General features: G+C 42.9%; 1 protein-coding gene across 4 annotated transcripts in view; it reads right to left on the reverse strand.

Moving 5' to 3' along the window:
- Nucleotides 1–285: 285 nt before the first annotated feature.
- Nucleotides 286–21233, reverse strand: part of LOC147021450 (hepatocyte nuclear factor 4-alpha-like) — a 162852-nt gene continuing 141904 nt past the window's right edge. For all 4 annotated transcript variants that reach the window (XM_085891402.1, XM_085891404.1, XM_085891401.1 and 1 more), the window contains exons 5-10: nucleotides 18323–18478; nucleotides 16366–16453; nucleotides 16081–16233; nucleotides 10402–10638; nucleotides 6242–6385; nucleotides 286–1400 (exon numbers count right to left, since the gene is read on the reverse strand). In XM_085891402.1, coding sequence (XP_085747528.1) covers nucleotides 1255–1400; nucleotides 6242–6385; nucleotides 10402–10638; nucleotides 16081–16233; nucleotides 16366–16453; nucleotides 18323–18478 — 924 coding nt within the window. In that variant the 3' untranslated portion in view covers nucleotides 286–1254. The remainder of the gene's footprint in view (nucleotides 1401–6241; nucleotides 6386–10401; nucleotides 10639–16080; nucleotides 16234–16365; nucleotides 16454–18322; nucleotides 18479–21233) is intronic.

Genomic DNA, 21233 nt, shown 5'->3' on the forward strand with positions numbered 1-21233 from the left:
GCTTTCTTCCTGTTTCTTTGCTTCTAAATGAACCAAAAGCACACACTGCATTTTTACCAAAACTAAAGGAAGAGATCATTGTGAAATGGTGATGTTATTGTGAAAATCGGATGACACCGTGCTAACAAATGACGACTGTATCAACTGAGCAGCCAAAAAGGCAAGCTCTGACCATCACATGTGTCTCCAATGTTAACATCTTCTTCCTACTATGTACACTCGTGCAGTAACGCATGCTTGAATCCCCAACACGCAAGCGATGCCGCATACTCACCGACTACGCTGAGAATTAAACATATGATTTATTATCAAAAAAAAATGTACATTCAATTTATGGGATTATCAGTGATTGCAATAGCTTTTCAAAATCATGGTGATGGATTTGAATACAAAAATATCATATAGAATCTGTAAAAATAAAATCATCAATAAATTAAGATAAATCATTTTGATCTTCCAAACTACTTATGTACAGTTCTATTGAACAGGACTTGGCACACAGGAAGGAGAGAGAGAGAAGAGAGAGAGAGAGAGAAGAGAGAAGAGAGAAGAGAGAAGAGAAGACAGAAGAGAGAGGAGAGAGGAGAGAGGAGAGAGGGAGACTGTATGGGCACTTTGAAAATGTCGTGAGGGTACCAAGTGAACACAACCAAGAGCACACCTCACATTAATGACACAAGGAAAAGAATCCTTTTAAAAAAACAAGCATGTAAGTGCAAAGCTAAGTTCACGGTCGTACCCACGCTGTCTGCTTTACGCGCTATCACGTAATTTGGGAACCCTCTCCTTTGAGGATCCGATAAATGGCTCCTTGCAATGTCCCTGTTCGAGTCAGCATGGTAATCACTGTGCTTTGTTTGTGCATTAAAATCATCCACATGACACCTTGAGTAAATTTTAGAAATGCAACAAAATGACAAAATGCATATGGTTACATTTTCCTACTCTTATCATTAAGGCCTCAAGTAATTCTCTGCTTACGGTAATGCCTGGATACGTAATGCTGAAATCTAACCTGGAACCCGTTGTGTACCCAGATATGCAACACTATAAAAGCTATGAACAGACAACCCTGAGAATATTTTACATAAATGATCCAATAAACAATTAGCCTGTGAAGGTAAACTGGTAAAATGAAAAAAGTTCCTTCCTTGGCAATACTTCCCATCCATGTTGAAACATGTGGGTTCAGAGACTCTAGACAAGGATTTTTGAGGAACAGTATGGCTGGGAGTGCACCTTTGCTGTTTGGTCTCACGGAGCTTCTTGTTTTGGCAGTAGGTGCGAAGTTGAAGGGTGACTGGAAGGAAGGGATTGGGGTACACCTGCCAGGGAAACCAGCTTGTAATGCTCCTGGCCGCCGGACACTGTCTGCGGTGATGGCAGCGTATCTGACGTGGCTGTAGCGAGAGTGGCACAAATCACATTGAGAACTCAACACCAAACAGGCCGAATGATGTGCATCCACCATCACCTGATGTAAAGGGTACATTGAAACTGCCTCCCTCACTTAGCTATGCCATGGCAACTGTGGATACAAGATATCCTTGGGTTGACACCATGGCAAAATCTGTTAACCCCAGTGTTGACTTCGTAGTTAAGGTGGCTGGTTTAAGATCTTAGGGTCTTGAGTTCAAGTCCCCTGTCGTGTCGTTGAATTATCACCAGGTGGGTTGACTCAGCCTGTCATCCTTCCAAGGTTGGCAAAATGAGTACCAGCTTACTGGTAACAGTGGCACTGAATCAGCGGCACAGCCGCGGCCTTGGAAAATGATGCAGCCAGGCAGACACTGGCTGCACACGAATAAATAAATAAAAATTGGTTACAGAGTCTGCTCTGAGTCTCGGATGTCTGTGGTTCCAACACTGGCCAAGTCATACCATGTACTGCTTCACAGCTTGACATTCAGCAGAACATGACAAACGATAGAGCATGAACAACCATAGGTTGCCAACATTGTGCAGGCTTTGATGAGCCTAATGGCCTCCTCCATTGAAAGTTCCTTGAAAGGGAACTTATATTACATCATTATATGAATTGCTAGCCACTGCTATAAACCACGTTGGTTGGATTTCGAGGTAATTTCATGCCAAATGAATAATGAAGGAACACAGCATTCCAGAATTAATGGGTTCAAATCAGAATAAACACGGTATTATTAATTTTGATTCTAAGTCCTGAAACCAGAGCTTCTTCTTCCTCTTTTTTTATGTTGCACAAGGCAGCAAGTTGCATCATCGGCTGGGGGCGTGGCTGTGCCAATGATGCAAGGACCTCTGTCGATCAGACAAGACAGGAATTTGAAATTTGATCAGGGTGCCCGATGATAGCTCATCTGCTCTTCGCAAATGACACTGTGGGATCTTTAACATCCACCAACTAATTCCGGCACACGGGATTCCCATTTACCGTCCATCTGAGGGACGTCACACACATTGATGAATCACCCTGCCTGTGACACCAGGAGGTGAGTATGTATACCTCTCTGCAAAACTGTCAGCCCAATATCTTGTCGATTGGCCTCCACAGCCTGAACTTTCAACCCTCATTGGAATGTCTATCGTTGTTTGTTGACTACATTGATCAACTAGAGCGGCATTCGGTTGAGCGCATACCTCTGCCAGGCTGAACAGTTTACAATGTGTCCCACTGATAGGCCGATCTGGATCCGGACATGAACCAAAATCGAATCGGCTTGTTCTTGTCACCAAACCAACTCAACTACCTAGTTTTGTCATAACTCGTACACAACTTGTTGAAATATTGTTCTATGCTGTCGGACCCCAACATTCATGTTTCCACTATTTGCAGACCCCGCATATTCGCAGTTCATAAAATGTGACCTGCTTCTACATTTGCAGCGATGTGCTTCACATATTAGTGGTTTTTCTGACCTACTTCTACATTTTCATCTCTGTTGTGCTTCACATATTCGCAGTTTTTCACGGGATTTTTGATTTTTCCCTTATGAATTACGAACCGCTGGCAACCTATCCCCCATTTTCCCATTGAAACAATGCCCCGACATTCGCTGATTCGACATTCATGGCATTTTTCTGGAACGTATCCCCCGCGAATGTCAGGTCCAACAGTATTTTGGCTCCATATCTCAATGGTGAAAAATCACTTCGAAAATAATTAAAAAAATTGGATCCGTATTCAGATTTGGATCTCCATAAAAAATCAAATTGATTCGTCCTTGTCACACACCCACCTCTCCATCAAATTTCGTCCAAATCCATCTACAACTTTCTGATATATCCTGTTCACAGGCAAACAAATAGACTAGGGGCGAAAACATAACCTCTGCCCACGTCCGGTGGTGTAATCTACATACAGGGTGATTTATTTTATTTTATTCGAAAACCCTAAATAATTCCCATACACTAAAAACTATATCTGTGAGGAACCTAATATTTTGTGTAAATGTAGCCTAATATTACAGGAAAGATGTGAATGATTCTTAAGTTATCAGGTATCATGTGATGCATCATGTGACCCGACAGTGACATTTAACGGTTTTAACTCAGTCACACCATGGTGCTCACTGTAGAAGAACTTGTGTTTATCGTCGAACATTACATCAATAATGCATCCTTTATGGAATGTCAAATTGCATCTAAAAGTTGCTTTGGTGGTCGTATGAAACCTTCAAAATCTGTGACATGGAAACTGGTGAAGCAGTTGAGAAACAGGCTGCGTGAAAGTGAAAAAGCACATGCGCCAGCCAAGTGTTGTTACACCATAGAAGGTGGATGAAGTGCAGGAAAGAGAGCACGCAAAATGAATTTGTGCCTGAAACGTGGAGATGGACTCTTTCAGCTCTTCATTTAAGGTAATCAATTGGGTGGATCATGTCACGTCTTTCTGTAACATTCGGCTACACTTGCGCAAAATATTATGTTCCTAACTGATATAGTTTTTAGTGTATGGGAATTATTTTAGATTCTCAAAAAAAAAAAAATATATATATATATATATATATATATATATATATATATATATATATTTGTATTTTGTTTGTCTGTCTGTCGATAGAATCTACCCCACCGGTAGTAACCCCATCATATTGCATACCGTTGGAATCCTCTTGGCAATTTGAGATGCAAGAAAACATTATCAAACCTACAGTGTAAGGGGTTCAGGGTGGGGGGAAGACCCCAATTCTCTCGATGTAAACGTGTATCGCATAGTGCCACCCGGTGGAAGGCGGTATTACAAATCATCTTATCTATAATCGCCAAGCTCACAATTCTGTCACTCAACAACCAGACTCGAAATGTTGTCTACCCAGAGGCTCTACAGTAGTCATCATTGTGCAGCATTGCCCTATTGTATCATAATATCGCCTGTTTTGCCTGTTGTTTTATATTAAATCTTGTATATATTGTATTAATCGTTACAATATTATTATTATTATTATTGTTATTAGAGTATTCCCTACTAAATTATATGTGAAGATTTAATTGGAATTATACAAAGTACATGGTTTTCTTTTCTAAACTCTAAATTCCTTCCGCACAAGGTGTGGGTACCTCTGCTAGGTACACAATATATACATTGTATGTCATGTTATGAATCAAGTTGCAGCTTCTGAACCACAAGCACATTGATCAGGTAGTTCGCATGTCTCATGTGAACGGCCTTCTTCGGATATGAAGGGCAAACGACACATGTGAACCAAGTCTAAAATGAACATCACCAGGTTTGCTCGTCTCAGAGGTACACACGAGTGCGACTGAGAAATGGAAATTGCAGTGATTCAAAAGAGCTTCATCTTTCCTTCAAGGCCCATTTGGACTTCATGATACGACTTTGATAAGGATGCGTAAGAGTGAGACCGGCCTATTATCATCCCGCATTGCAGTTCAATTCCCAAACACTGATTACTTTGTGCACAGCTGGAGGGTATCACATTCGTAGCTGGATGACAGTTTTGTTTTGCAATTAAATAAAATACTCAATATGTAATTATCCAATGGCTCGACCTCAGGCCCCCCTAACAAACGGACGCCAACGTTGTCAGACGGAATGAAAACCCGTCATTCTTGTTACAAAAACAGCTACAATCGATGAAAAAGCGGCCGAAATTGAAACCAACACAGTAATTACGGTCGCAATAGCAAATATAACCGAAACCAACATGTTTATTCTACACACAAGAACGGTCGTAACGGGCACAAGAACGGTCAATCCCGAAATAGAACGGTGGGGAAAAGAAGCAAGATTGGTTATTTCCGTCACGAAACGTCTGAGAGCGAAACAAAAGCGGTTCATTCCGGTTACTGTAGTGCGAACAAGATGGCGGATGCAGTAGAACGACCTGTTACGGTATGTAAATTTTTAGTGCTTGTGCCTCGAACATAAATTTAATATAGATAATATATAGTGGGGTAGTACCTGATGTAGTTTTAACAATTTATTAAACCGAATTTTGTTGTGATGATAATGTTTGGTTTGCCTGCATTTCGAGCCCCCGAGTGAAGGATCGCTAGTTGTGTATGCCCAGTTCAACATGAGGGATCATGTATGGGATCTTTTTACAGTTTTTACTTCATATTAACTTTGTTATTTTATTGGAATTTGCAATTTATTATTACTATCAAATTTTACCTCTTGCAAATATAAACGATCAATCGTCACTGATCGCTGCAGCACGGGGGCACGAATTTCACGAAATGTCAGCCACACATTAAGTCAAGAGGGTGTATTTATCGCTGCTTGTATAATATCCCGTACCACAAACGGGTTTTCATTAACAGACATGATATATTCAAGGCAGACGACGTTAAAGTTAACTCACCATAACTTCAACAACTTTTCAAGCCACCATGTTTTCCACGTTATGGTAACCGGAATGAATCGCTTTCACTTCAGTCTCTGTCGTTTCGCGACGGAAATAACCGATGTTGCTTCCGTTCCCCACCGGTCTATTTCGGGATTGTCCGTTCTTGTTTCCGTCACGACCGTTCTTGTGTGAAGAATAAACATGTTGGTTTCCATTATATCTGCTATTGCGACCGTAACTACTGTGTTGGTTTCAATTTCAGCCGCTTTTTCATCAATTTTAGCTGTTTTTGTAACAAGAATGACAGGTTTTCATTCCGTCTGACAACGTTGGCATCCGTTTGTAAGGGGGGCCTGTACCTCTACTCAGAGCCATTGTGTTCACAATATGTAAACATGAGGTGTGGCTCCACAGGGAGACCATATGTTGATTGTGGTGGTGGCAGCACCTACGTAGAGGCCCACTAGGGACAGTGCCAGGTACTGGCATGATGACGTGCTGGCCGACTGCTCCATCGTTGGAGAAGTGGTGGTGGTGATGGTGGTGATGCAGGGGTGCAGGGTGTTGATGAGGGTGTGAAGGCTCACTGGCGACTCCTGTAATGACCCCAACAAACAAATATGGTTTCACTGGCTTTCAAACTATGAATGTAAATGCAAGAATATACACGTGTCATAGTATACCTATAGGCAGGGCCGGATTTATGCAAGGGCAATCGGGGCATGTGCCCCAGGGCCTCCACGACCCAACACGGGCTTCCACCAACCAAGGACTCATCCAGGATTATTGTCATGATATCTATCTATAATTCCAGCAATCTCTGTGTGTGTGTCTGTGTGTGTGTGTGTGTGTGTGTGTGTGTGTGTGTGTGTGTGTGTGTGACCGCTGTTTCTCGACAACCACTGGTCCGATCTGATTGAAACTTGCCAGGTATATTGCTGGGGCCTGGGGATGTGCCTTTTCAAGGTTTGATATTAATCGGACAAGTGGTTCCCAAGTTATGGCCATTTATTTACCAAACCAATGACAAGACACGTTGTTGCGTGGGCGTGGCCGATGGGGGAAGGGAAGCTCAGCCGCGTTCCCCATTACAGGTTACAACGTAGGACTTCCGGAGAGTGATGACTTCGTGTATTCTAATAATTTCTCGATTTCTTATGCACATTTATAGATAAACACTATGCCCCAAGTTATGATCGTTTTCATATTAGACGTTGCATAAATTTTGGTAACATCAGAGTGAGCTGGTATGCTCCGAACCAGGAAGTAAATATTTTTTTCATCTTCTCTTCTCTTTTTGTTTTTCCTTGCGACATTGCGAAAAGGCAAAATACGTTGGCACTAATTGAATAATTGGCCATTAAAACTAAATTGCGAATAATCGTAACCGTGATATGCGAACTTCCGGGCAACGCACGTACGGGCACGCGAGAGCGAAGAAATGGCCTGTGTGGTTGTTGTTTCTGGCTCGCGGTTTGAAAGTTTGTTTATTCATTTTTTTTTTTAATGGGCACGTACTGGTATATCTAATTTTGCATGCCTTACTTAGCCAGCCAAAAGTGTACATACAAGTGGGATTCTTGTGTTGTGAATAATTCTTGTTTTTTTTCTGAATTATAGCTTACTAACCAGATATTAACCAGTGTGGCAAATTTGCAACAAAAATTGGGCATTTGATGGATATTTGACAAATCTAGTTGGAAATTGTTTTGCTAAAATCGTCCACATTCACTTGTTCGAGAGATTTTTATACCTCCGCTGACAAACTCGCCAGAGGCATTATGCTTTTGGGTTGTTTGTTCGTCCATACATACATCCATACTAATTTTGTCTGTTTTCTCTGCAACCGCTTATCTGATTGATACAATTTTCACCATAAGTACGACTACTCATGTAGAATGTTTTAATGATAATCATGATGTCATAGGTCACGTGGTGTGGCAGCAGGTCAGGTCAGGTATGGGAGCATGTGCCAGAACAGCACGTCGCTGCGTCCACTTTCCGCCGGTACTCCAGGGGCCTCCGTCTGGCCAGCCCCCAGGCAGATGCCAGGCCCATCCCCATCTCCTTGAGATGATGGTCAACCTGTTGCAACCATGAGGCACGTGGTCGACCCACTGGCCTCCTCCACTCATGAGACTCCCTCGCTGAGAGAATCTGGTGAGCAGGATCAGAGTCAGGAAAACGAGCCACATGTCCATACAGCCGCAACTGACGCTCACGGACTATGCAGGTAACAAATCTCATCCGAGTCTCTCTCAGCAACCGCTCGTTGGACATAAAATCCGACCAGCGATAGCCAAGGATTCTCCGAAGAGACCTGGTACCAAAGGAATTAAGTCTCCGTCTCAGATCCTTGGTCAGAGTCCAAGTCTCGCACCCATAGAGCAAGACTGGAAGTACCAAGGACCTCAAGACTCGGACTTTCGTCCTCCCGCACAGGTACCGGCAGCGCCACACCCCATGATCCAGTGAATCCATGACTCCCCAGGCCCGACCCAGACGTCTATTGACCTCTGACTCGCAGCCAGCAGAGACATGAATATCACTGCCAAGGTAAGTGAATCTCTCCACGACCTCAACATCCTCACCACAAACAGACACAGACAGGACAGCAGCATCCAAGATGTCACCGAAAGCCTGGATCTTAGTTTTGACCCAAGAAACCCGTAATCCCAACGGCTCCGACTCCTCATTCAGCACCTCGAGGGCCCCCAAGAGGATGTCTAAAGTCTCCGCAAAGATGACTGCATCATCTGCAAAGTCAAGGTCCGAGATCTTGACATTCCCAAATGACGCACCGCAACTTGATCTCTCCGACATCCTCCCTAGAATCCAGTCCATACAAGTGCTGAAAAGTGTGGGGGCAAGTACACATCCCTGACGAACTCCAGTAACAACTGGAAATAAGTCAGAGATGGTACCACCACACTTCACAGCACACTCAGTACCAGAGTAGAGTTCAGACATCAGATCGATCAGTTTTGGTGGCACCCCACGAAGACCAAGAATCCTCCAGAGGACATCCCGATTCACTGAATCGAACGCTTTACAGAGATCAACATAGGCTGCAAGCAGCCCCTGCCGAAACTCTCGTCTGCGTTCGGTGAGGACACGAAGTGCAAGGATACGGTCAATCGTTGACCTCTTTGGTGTAAAGCCTGACTGCTCTGGACGCTGGTGCTCAAGCAGATGGTGGCGAACCCTATCGAGAATTATCCGAGCAAAGACCTTGCCCGGCACTGAGAGCAGCGTCACCCCTCGGTAGTTGTTGCAGTCTTGGCGATCACCCTTCCCTTTCCAGAGAGGGACAACAAGGCCCCTCTTCCAGTCAGTTGGGATGATGCCTGTGTTCCAGGCAGAGCACAAAACTGCATGCAGCCATGTTGGTGTGGCAGCCATGTTGGAAAAAAGGAAAAACTTTGGACCTCTGTATCTCTCAAACCGCTCCATGGAAAAAAATTGAAACTTGGCACATGTGAAGTACTCTGCATGGGAAACAAGTGTGATTTTTGATGACGTCATTGGTGGCTTCATTATGACATCATAATTGCAGACGTCAAACGTTTTATCCGGTAAGCATGAAAATTTTTTGATGGTCATCTCTGGCTAAATTGGATTGGGGGGTGTGTGTAGGGATTAATGACGTCATCGGTCACATAGTTCGGCAACCATATTGTTTTTAACATAAAAACCTTCAAAAATCTTCTTCTCCGAAATGGCTGAACAGATCGAAGAGAAACTTTAGATATGATCGTCGATCCATGAGGAACGCAAAGTTCTCCACCTATGACATCATTGGTCACATGGTTTGGCAGCCATATTGTATTTACCATAAAACCATTAAAAAATAATCTCCAGAAGGCTTGACAAATCGAGGGGAAACTTCACCCACATTTTCCCCCAAGCCTTGGGGATACTGGGGTGTTCACAAATAATAAATCGGTCACATGGTCTGGCAGCCATATTGGATTGAACACAAATCATTAAAAAATTATATCTCAGCCAGAACACTATTTTTAATACAAAAGCTGAGACTCATAAGAAATGGGGAATGAAGGGTTAGAGCAACAACAGTGGGACAGAGAAAAAGAGATGGACAAAGGACAGACTCACAATAGTGAAATAGACAGATATGGACAAAATAGACAAGATAAGTAGACAATTTTTTTTAAAAGTGTTCAGAAAGCTGCTGTTTCAGAGTAAAGATAAGGGTGAGGAGGGACGTAGAAAAAAGTCAGCAAATATATAACACGTGATGACCAAGGACGAGACAAGAAGGGGTGTGTCACAATTTGAAAGGAGTGTACAGAATTAGGAATGCATTTTCACAGGTGAGTCAAGAGTAAAGGTGAGCAGTTAGCTCAGGTTTAAGTAGATTAGCAAGGTATCTGTTGCTGGAAGAGTGTGTGATGCACGACACAGATAAACATGGTGGGACAGAAAAAAACAGAAAGGAAGGTTACACCTTAACTTAAACTGTTATCAATTGAAAATTTGAATGCAGTCAGTTTGTATAGTATCAGATGTCACAAATTCGTTCCTAGTTTTTCGATTTCTGTGACTCTCAATAAGGTTATGGAGAAAGTTGAGCACCAACACAAATATGTACCTCCGAGCAGCATCTCCTGCAGCAAGTTGTCGATCTTTGCGACGCCAAAAAGCTTTACAATCTGCACCTGGTCAATCATCTGCCACGTGATGCTCTGCAGAGTGGGCAGCAGCAGCAGCATTTCACCGAAGCGCCCACGTAGCTCATATTGCCTGTCCGTAATGTAGTCCTCCAAGCTCACCTGCACTTGGAAGCGCATGCTCTTAATCTTCCCTGGGTCACTCAAGCCCTTGGCATCTGTAGCCGAAAGAGGGTCATGGGAAGCAAATGGATGAAGTATGCAAGTGTGATGAGGAGCGAGTTATAAAAATGGATTTTGGGAAACCGAAGCCCACAAACTACAATGTTAATATGAGAACATTAGACACAGGAGAATGCAATTTGACTCATGATGCTTGTGCCATCCCACATCCCAGCATTCCCAACTTCAGGTCATAAAAAATATACAGCTATTCCAAAGAAAGACATTTGCTCCCCAGGAAAGCACACAATGGCCTAATGTTTTTGAAAGATAATGTGGGACTTTATTTAATGTCCACAACCTAAATGCGGATGGAACAGCCCCTTGCGTCTCCTTCTGAAGGATGGCACGTTCCAAGTTGCAGCGTTTCTTGCTGGCAGTTCACGAGAACGGCATTTTTATCTTTGGATACACATCTGTTGGAGATTTCACTACCAACAGATATTCAGCTGCTCAATCCAGATGAACTACAATCAAATTGATTCAGTACCCGTTTACAGTGTAAAGCCCATCACCTTTGAAAGGAGTGGAAAGGACCATAAAGGTCCACATAGTCCAGCAGATATGGAAATGGATTGTGTCTTTGATGATACAAGCATGAGCTTTGGCACACTGTTAGAGCATGCCCTAAGGAAGATATTTAGCTACAGGGCCATCGCAGATTTGTCCTGTGGCCAAAATGGCCGGTTGTTATTTTACCAGTCGCTCAGGTTCTAGACCAGCTAGGATATTGATTCTGGTGGCTAATCGTACATTTTCAAGGATGAGGAATGCAGTGGTACTATTTACAACATGCTATAACTAGTCTAACAACTACCTAACTACATATATAGCTTTCAGGGAAATAAATAATAGTAAAATTATAAACACATTTAATATTGGTGAAGTTATACATGTACATGTTTTGAAACTGTGACATATTCATGAGAGTACAATGCAATCTTCACAATGTTTCCTTTATAATATTTGGTAGTTTATTTATACGAGCACACAGTTCATGAGATGATGCTGTATCCTACAAATCAATAGTGCATGTCCCATTGTTGTTTGAGATGTTAGTGGTGAGGGCAAGTCTATGACAGTCCTTCCATTATTAACCAGGTCAGGCCTTCCATGGTAATATTACAGGTTTTCAATGAAATGTAATGTTAGTTTCGAGAACACAGTCCACCACAGTGGCAAAGGGCAGTGCACTGAAGTGCTTCCTTGACACATTTGCACTGTCCTCTGCACCCTTTTTTGCATCCACAGCGTATGGGTTCTCGACAGGCCTGGGTCACTTCTGGCAGTGTGGTCCAGTGCACTTCCCATCCACCTTTCTCCTTCTTCTTCCACCCCCAGTCACCTGGGGATGGGAGTTCTGGGACTGCAACCATCATCTGTCCCCAGCAGTGACCAGCTTGGTAGGCAGCCCTCTTTGTGTGCTGAATCAGTGCTGCTTGTGTTGGAGGGAGTCCTTCAATGTCTCTACCTTTCTGGGTGAACAGATGATTGCCTGTAGTTTGAGGGCATACTGCCTCACACTAATGTCAAGTTTGAATGTTGATGCATTACCAAAAGCATCTCTTGCTGCAGATTTTCCACAGAAGAAGCATGTCTCTGTTGAATGAGTTTCACGTTCAATGCTCTGACGGGTGAACTTGTGGGTTTCTGGGTCATCATCGTGGTGTGTTTTCCTCTTTTCAGCCCTCTGAAGTTTTGTTTTGTTATACTGCAGTCTGCAGGAGTCATGCCATTTGGCTTTGTGAACCCGGAATGCTGCCTCGATGCCCTGACCCTCATCCAGTTGTGACAGTTTTAGTGTTCTTGGCAGCCAACTGATCTTGTCGAATGCTACAAGATGCTCAGCTATGGTCCTGTATCCTGCCCCATCTGTGCCACGTGCTGAATTATATGGACATGTCAGCATCTCATCTGTGTCTTCCTGACACAGAACACATTTGTTCCAGTCTGTGGTCGGGCACTGTTTACCTGATGAGCTAGGCTCATCAGGGTCCACCACCTTGTATAGTTTGGCCATTGTCCCGATGCACTATGCTACTTTAGAACAGTATCTACTAGTTATAAAATGAGAACAGTATGTACTAGTTATACCACCACCACTCTACCAAAAGCTGAAATCTCCAGGAAAATATGTTGGCGCCACCAGTCACAGTCCAGGTCAACTGAAAGTATACAGATATACATGCAGATTAGGCATTGTTACTAGGTGTACACAAGTACACAAAAGCTGTACTAACAACATAGATTATCTTTGTGACGTTATTATTATGTTTTGGGTGAATATGCAGCAAAATATATGAATACACATAAACATAATTATGAGGTCAGCACACAACCCATGGGCTGATTCTGAAATTCCGGAAAATGTGCATAACTCCGCCAATATTTGATGGTTTTACTATTATTTAATTCCCTGAATGCTAAATATATGTAGTTTGGTAGTTGCTAGCATGTTATAAATAGTACCACTGCATTCCTCATCCTTGAAAATGTACGATTAGCCACCAGAATCAATATCCCAGCTGGTCTAGAACCTGAGAAACTGGTAAAATAACAACCAGTGGTGGCCATTTTGGCCACAGGACAATTCTGTGATGGCCCTATAGCTAAATCTCTTCCTTAGGGCATGATATAACAGTGTGCCAAAGTTCAAGTTTGTATCATCAAAGGCACAATTCCCCCAAATATTTCACTTATCTGCCGGACTAGCATCGATCTGAAGGACCTTAAATGTCCACAGAATCAGAAAAAAGAAATATTGTTTATGATGTGTTTATACTAATTTTTAAGTAATAAATAGGAATTGAACGTGGTTTTTAATTGTCATAATTTTTTGAGGTGTTACAGTTAAAAAAGCAAACCCGTCGGGTACCGCTCCGAAAAATTCCAGATAAACTGCCATGAGGTCATCGAGGGAAAGATTGTCAGCATGCAACGGATAATGGGCACACAACTCGCTCCAGTCTCATCAGAAAGTGAAATTGACGAATAATTTTCTGATCAAGAATCCCCAGATTATGACTATAGTCAAAATCATTATGTAGAAGGTGCTGCGAGACTGGACATGCATGTGAGACTGGACAGGTCAAGATGACGTCATGTGAAGGACGGGGCCAGTCAAGTGTTTTTTTGGGGGTGGGGCGAACTGAGCGTAAAATGGCGCCAAATAACATTAAAATCTTCCTTTCAAGATATTTATTCAAGGAAAGAACAATGATTACGTGTTAAGTGAAGCCATATCTATTAATTAAACCAAAAACATGATTTTCTGATTCTGTGGACCTTTAAGTGGCGGATTAAAAGAAGAACAAGCCATCCGGCTATGGGCAGGCTGAACAAAGCAGATCATGTCGTCTGTGCATCACCAGAGGTTTATCCTTAATTTTACTGTAATTGTCCCAGTTACCTCTCCAGATCTTATTGTGGACCACAGGATGGTAGATGGCAGTCACATCATATTGGTCAGGATCCACATGATAATAGCCAGTATCGGAAATGGTTCCTGATACCATAAGAGTAAAGAACTTTATATTTGATATGATGTGACAGATGTTCCATCAAGCACTGTTTTATTGGTTCACGGAAAAAATGTTCACGAAAAAATTTTTTCACGAAAAAATAAGTGACCACTATAATCGTTATTGGTGTGCGTCTGTTGGGTAGTCGATCTAGTCGGGAAATTTTTTTTTGAAACAAAACAATTTTTGAGATTTTTTTTTCCTACCCTTATTATTATCAGTATTTCCGTCGATATGTTTGTTGGGTAGTCGATCTAGTCGAATTTTTTTTCTACCCTTATTGGCTGCTCGCTCGAGAGCACCCTTATTGGCTGCTCATAGAGCACACTTATTCTGGACATTTCCATCTGTCTGTCTGTCCGCGCAACTTTGGTAAAGCCTAGGGGCTAAACCACTCAACCGATTCCAATGAAATTTGGTAGGTAGGACCAATATTTCTGGGAATCGTGTGCTTTCGAATATGGGACCCTGGGCCCTAGCAATGGCATAGCAACGGCCCTTTAAATGGTCAAAAAATCGAAAAAATATATAAAAAAATCCAAGCTTAGATTTCTGTGCGCAATCTATCTAGCTCCCTTCATGCCAATTTGCAGCCCTAACAAAAAATATTTGTAGGATGAGATAGGTTTTGGGCGAGTACATGTCAAACATTTCAGAAACGGTTAATTGCGAATATCTCAAAGAGAAAGAGTCTGATTTTGATGAAACTTGGGTGAAATGTGTACAATGTGGCTAGCATGTACACAAAAATGAATGGTTGCTATGCACACCTCCGTTACTTAGCAACAGCTAAAATACTTTATCGTACACTTATTGTGGACTGTACAATGAGCAGCCATGTCGCCTACCGGCTTGTCCTGTGCTTAATCCTCAGGTCATTCCCCATCGAACGGGCCCATCGCCTCAGGTTCTATTGGGTAGTCGACTATCCATGTCCGCCTACCGGCTTGTCTGTCTGTCTGTCTGTCTGTCTGTTCCGAGCATAGCTCCGTGGGTTTTGATCCGATCCTGATAAAATTTTGGTGGGAGGTTTATATCATGATCGAGTTGTGTTTTACTGAGAATGGGCGTGCTGCGCCCATTATGGGTGGAGCCACGCCCAAAAAAACATGTTTTTAGGGGGTAGCCGATTTCAATTTGCATCTTCTCCTAGGGGGTTTGTCGAATCTGACAGGGGTTTCGGTATTTGGTTAGCCCAATGGCACCTGCATAGCCCCACAGAGCTCGATTTTTCATTTTCGTCCCAAGGTCAAGGTCACAAGGTCACAAACTTAGAAAATTGTGAATTTTGACATAAAAATCCATCTTCTCCTAGGGGGTTTGTCGAATCTGACAGGGGTTTCGGTATTTGGTTAGCCCAATGGCACCTGCATAGCCCCACAGAGCTCGATTTTTCATTTTCGTCCCAAGGTCAAGGTCACAAGGTCACAAACTTAGAAAATTGTGAATTTTGACATAAAAATCCATCTTCTCCTAGGGGGTTTGTAGAATCTGACAGGGGTTTCGGTATTTGGTTAGCCCAATGGCACCTGCATAGCCCCACGGAGCTCGATTTTTCATTTTCGTCCCAAGGTCAAGGTCAAGGTCACGAACTTAGAAAATGTCCAAAAAAATCAATAAATTGGGCATCGAGCTCCTCGGTTTTTCAACTGTTTCGAATGAAAGTTGGTATGCAAGTAGTGCTCTTCGAGTACTACAACTTTCATCATTAACGTTTTTCCCGATTCCAGCCAGTTTGCCCGTGGCGTCCCCTCGTGAACCATCGCCGTCTCCAGACTTGTTCATATATGTGGTGTGTGAATATGTGGTTTGTTGCAAAGTTCAAGCATACAGCTTCCAATAGACACATTATGAATACAGCATTGTACATTGTCGTGATGCAACGCATTTCCGGAGGAACTGAGAGCTGTTATCTACCAGGGTCAAAGAATACGATGGCTTTAAGGCAGGCAAATTCACTGTCATCGATCTGAAGGTCATGGAACGGCCTCACGAGTTCATCGAGGATACGGTTGGCGACGCGACTGATCTCAATCTCTGGGCAGTTCCGAGGGATAATACGATCATTTCCTAGAGATGCAGTCAGATAAACAGTATAGTGTTACTCAACAATCAATACATTGATAAATTAATCAATCAGTCAATCAATTCCAAAAAATAAGGAAACATCTATTTAGTGGTGCAATAATGAATGTTAGGTACCGAGTAGGAGCAGATCCTTATACAGCATGGAGCGCTTGGCAACACCGAGCAGCAAATGCTCCCCGGCATGAGCTCTGAGTAATGCCACCTTGGAGATGCAAAGCAATGCAGGAGACATTAGAGACAAAACACACACACACACACACACACACACACACACACACACACACACACACACACACACACACACACACACACACACACACACACACACACACACACACACACACACACACACATATATATATATATATATATATATATATATATATATATCTCACAGAGGGTCTAAAGATTAGTTGGGATGTCTTTTACATTCTCGGGCTCTTGGAGGAGCTTCTACTGTACATGCAGGACAATGGAATTGGGAAACACAATCCACATTGTGGCTACAATGTCTTGTAACCCCTTATAGAAATTGGCATTGGCTTTGTGTGTAAAGTGTTAATTCGTTTCCTTTTTCCCTTTTTTCAGATTGTGTGGATGTAACCATGGATGGTACAAGCAATTACACCATCGCACAATGGATTGTTGTCTGTGTCTGGGTTCATGAACATCCACAAACAGGAAAAAAAAATGGAAGAGGTGCGCATCAACTTCCAGCAACGAATCTGCCAAGAAGCTCCCTATAAAAAGACACTTCTTCATTTGGAGCAAAAACTCTTTGCAACAGAAAACATAAAAGATATACCAAGAACTAGAAGGCCATCGAGCAGAGGTCAGCAGTGCAAATTGGTCGAAGAATCTGTTACCAAGTCACCAAAAGAGATGACCCGTAAACAATCCGCAGAGCTTGGAATACGACGTTCAACAATGAAAAAGCACATTAAGGTTGACCTAAAATTGCACTCATAATTATCGGCCATTGTTTGTTGAAGAGTTATCAGACAATGAATTAAACCACAGATGGGATGCGGGGAATGTTCGCTTGGTCGTGGGTCATCAGTGCTGCCTGCTCCTCTTGACTGGCCACCTCGAAGTCCAGACCTCTTGACATGTGATAATTCCCTTTGGGGCTTCATAAAAGAGATTGTTGCACAGCAGTGCTACGAAACCACTGATGACCTTAAACAAGCAGTGAGACTTGCTTTTAATTGTATCACCCACAAATGCTCCGGAAAATGTCCCACAGAACATGTGGCAGAAAATTATTCACTGTCATGACAATGATGGTGCACAAATGGATCCAATGCACATTTAAGGCTTGTGTAATATGCTGTAAAATGGGCAATAAAGTAAAGGAGTACTGCAAATGTATGTGGTATAACTTTTGTAGAACCCTTCAATGTTGTGAGCTAATATGATAAAAGGCAATGTCACAATTTTTACAAGGGGTGACAAGGCATTGTGGTCACACTGTAGAGTGAAGAACTAGTGTCATTCTGCATTGACAGACACATAGACAGATGGATGAAATCAAGAGAACGTTGATTGAGGTGTGCTCATATCACTGCAGTGTGAAGGAGAAGGTGACGTTTCGGGTGTTAACCCTTCATCGGAGCAAAAGAGCACTTTTAAGGAGTTAAAGCTTTGTCAGAGTAAAAGGCTCTTTTGCTCTGACAATGGGTTAATGACTGAAAATGTCAGCTTCTCCTCGCTTCCCAGAGTGGTTAACATATCTCAATCAACATCTTGTTGATTTCATCCATTGGGAGTAATTTTACGTTATTTACGAGGACATCACCAGACAATGGAGAAATCAACACCCCATATGGAATTTCAACCTGGGATTCCAGCATCAAAATGTAAGTACTGAGATGGGAATGCTGAATAGACCACAGACCAACTGTCGTGTGGCATTAGACCAACCAGAAAAGCCTCAAATTTACAACCAAAACAAGTGTAGTAGAACGGTAAGGAAAGATCATGGGAGAGAACGTACAAACAGGAATTGCCTTGGTATACTTGGTCACATAATACAAATGAAAAAGAGAAATCTCGTGATACACTGACAAACCTGGTCATCTAAAGGAAGTTCAGAGAAAGACGGGATGTACTTGGCCCACTCTACCAGGACCAAGAGCTGGTGTTTCATGGACTCACACACATCTTGAATGCTAGCCAGCTTCTTGCTGCTGACATCCCCTGGACAGGGACATGGTGGTGACGTAATCTGGTGAGGAATGAGAGAAGGGAACAAATAGTAAAGGCACCATTCATATTTCCTTAACTACTACCTGTACATGCAGGAGATGATTCCGACAAACCAAAACAGATGGATCAAGTATTTACAAAAATAAACTTGTACCTTTGAAGGAAGAGCCAATTCTGGAAATGAGTGCAGTAGAGATGCAAATCAACAAGAGTGTACCCAAAATATTTTTGCAAATCGATTTGGGGAGGACATTGGCTACTTTTTTTCGATGGGATCTAAGGCTCATGGAAAGCCATCACACAAATCACATGTACGTAGACCGGACAATTCACAGGACCTGACAGTGGGAAAACAGACCAAAATGCTGTTAATGTATGTATGGTTCTGCATGTGTGTGTTATATATATATATATATATATATATATATATATATATATATATATATATATATATATATATATATATATATATTAAAAACACACCACCACGTAACCACCACATTATTCAAAACACCTCACCACATATCGCGATGAAGGCTGGCTTGTTTTAACTGAGGATAAGTACGTGAGTTGCCGCGCTGTCATGATTTACACCGAGCAGAATCCAAACATTTATTTTGAAAATGTATTTGTAATATTCGTGATAACACATTTTTATAAGCTATTTAAGTTGACGATTTAAGTTTGAAAAAAAATTTGTTTTTTCAAAAAAGAATTTTTTCTTTTTCAAAAATTTTAAACAAAGATACTGTCATGTCCGGGTGGGGGGGATAACACCAGCCTGAGTGGATCGCCAAACGATTTTCTCCTTTGGAGGCTTACAGCCAAGATTCTCTGGAGATTATAGCGTGCAGGACGGAGGGCGGCAAGGACGTGTAGCAAATGGAGGCACACGGATGGAGGATGAGGGTTTATACTCGAATCCACAACAAATAGACAGACACAAGCAATCTTATTAAATAGGGGTTTAATGACATAAATCAGATATTTATAATGGAAATAAATCAAACGGGATAATAATGAAATACTAGCGATACCCGTGCACATGCACGGGATAGCAGTACAATATAGCTGGTAGCAGACGACAGACCGTACATGGGGAATGACAAAAATACGCATTGTGCAAAATGCAAGTGGTACTATGGAATGCCAAGACTTCCCAAACATTGTCGGCATGTCCGCAAAGTGCCACAGCAATTTCATAGGGATCGTGTGACGGCGAGCCGAGTTTTTAGTGTGCAAGCTTGGTATTATAATATAGATGAGGTGAACCAAAATTCCTATTTGAGGTGCCTCCACACAGACTTGAATACAGATAAGGGGACAGAATAAATCAAAGAATAATCCCTTCTTTTATTCTGACACTTAGCTTCATGTCCAGAAGTGGTCTATTATGAGGTTGGGTGATCGAACCCGCATCGTCCTGCGCAGGAAGCTCGCAAAATGGCGTCCAGCTACTCTCTCGGTGGTAAGCGTACGGGAGGTAGTTCGGGCGGTGATATTCAACACCAGGGCTCAGAAACCACCATGCAGCTCCTTTTCATCATCGCCCTTGCCGACGCCGCTCCTCTGCAAAATGGTGCCACCTTCTTCCCCCATGGCACAACATAAAGGCTTTGAAGACATTGTGGCCAGCCGAACATGCCAGCCGAATGTGGTTTAACATGACCCAGCTGAACAGTCAATGGCTAGCGTCTTGCTCCATCACATGAGCAAATTCGCCTCAACATGAACACGAAACTCGTGTTGCCTTCTTTACCAAAGAAGTTAAATTAACCAAAATGGATGTCGGTTTGTTGTTGGTGTCCAACGAAGGCACGAAACCTTTTGAAGGGTACAGGAGTCTATTGACCAGCTGGGAGCGTGGCTGTGGAAATATGCGTACTGAGTAGAGGGCACCCCGGGCACCGAAGTAGTCGGCCAGAGTAGGCCATGGGTCCAAGGGACCGAGCTAGTATAATGGGCAAGGGTAGCCCATGGAAACAGGACCTGGAGCACCAATATGCCACGTAGGCATCGATGGGGAAAATGCCAGGAAGGGCATCCCCCACGTTCATAAGGAGTAGGTAGGCTCGGAGACAGCCTCAGCGACCCAGGGGTGCCGAAGATCGAGTTTGGCAGATGGATATCCCTGCCAATGGAGCCACGCTGCCCAGCCACGAAATTGTGCAAGAGCACGAGTGAAAATTTGCGGGCCAGGCTCGAATTAATAACGAACACCAACACAGGCGACGGGAATCATGGTTTATATAACCGATAGTTTAAAGAGACAGGTGTGTTAAAAAGCCCTGGGGATAGATTAATGTTAATAAATACCAGGATAGAAAGGAAACGTGTACCACTTCGCACCATCCAACCCTTCGCTGTTCTTAGGCTGCTGGACTCACCTTGGGAAATTGCTGAAATCTGTGGGAGTTATTCTGAAGCTGCATTGGGCCTCGAGACAGATTCACTAGTCTCTTCCTCAATCCCCTCAAAAAGGATGTTAGGGATTGGGGATAGACGGACAGGACAGGTTGGCCGAACAAAGACGATAAGGGGGCTTGGGACACACGCAATTATTATTGAAAAATAAAAGTCTAAATCTCGTTTTTTTTGTTGCAAGCTAATGGGGGTGGGTATGTACAAGGACAGGCATAGGCAATAGGTTGGGGGGAGACCGTAGGGTAGGTCCAAGTCCATTTTCAGACCGACCGGCAACACAGCACTCCCCCCACAACCTCACGAGACCAGACAGAAGCCGGCCAGATTCGTGCGCCTACTTCCTGTTGTAC

The sequence above is a fragment of the Eptatretus burgeri genome, chromosome 8 (genome assembly GCF_056783735.1).
Source record: "Eptatretus burgeri isolate ZD-2024b chromosome 8, Ebu_testis_v1, whole genome shotgun sequence".
Lineage (NCBI taxonomy): Eukaryota > Metazoa > Chordata > Myxini > Myxiniformes > Myxinidae > Eptatretus > Eptatretus burgeri.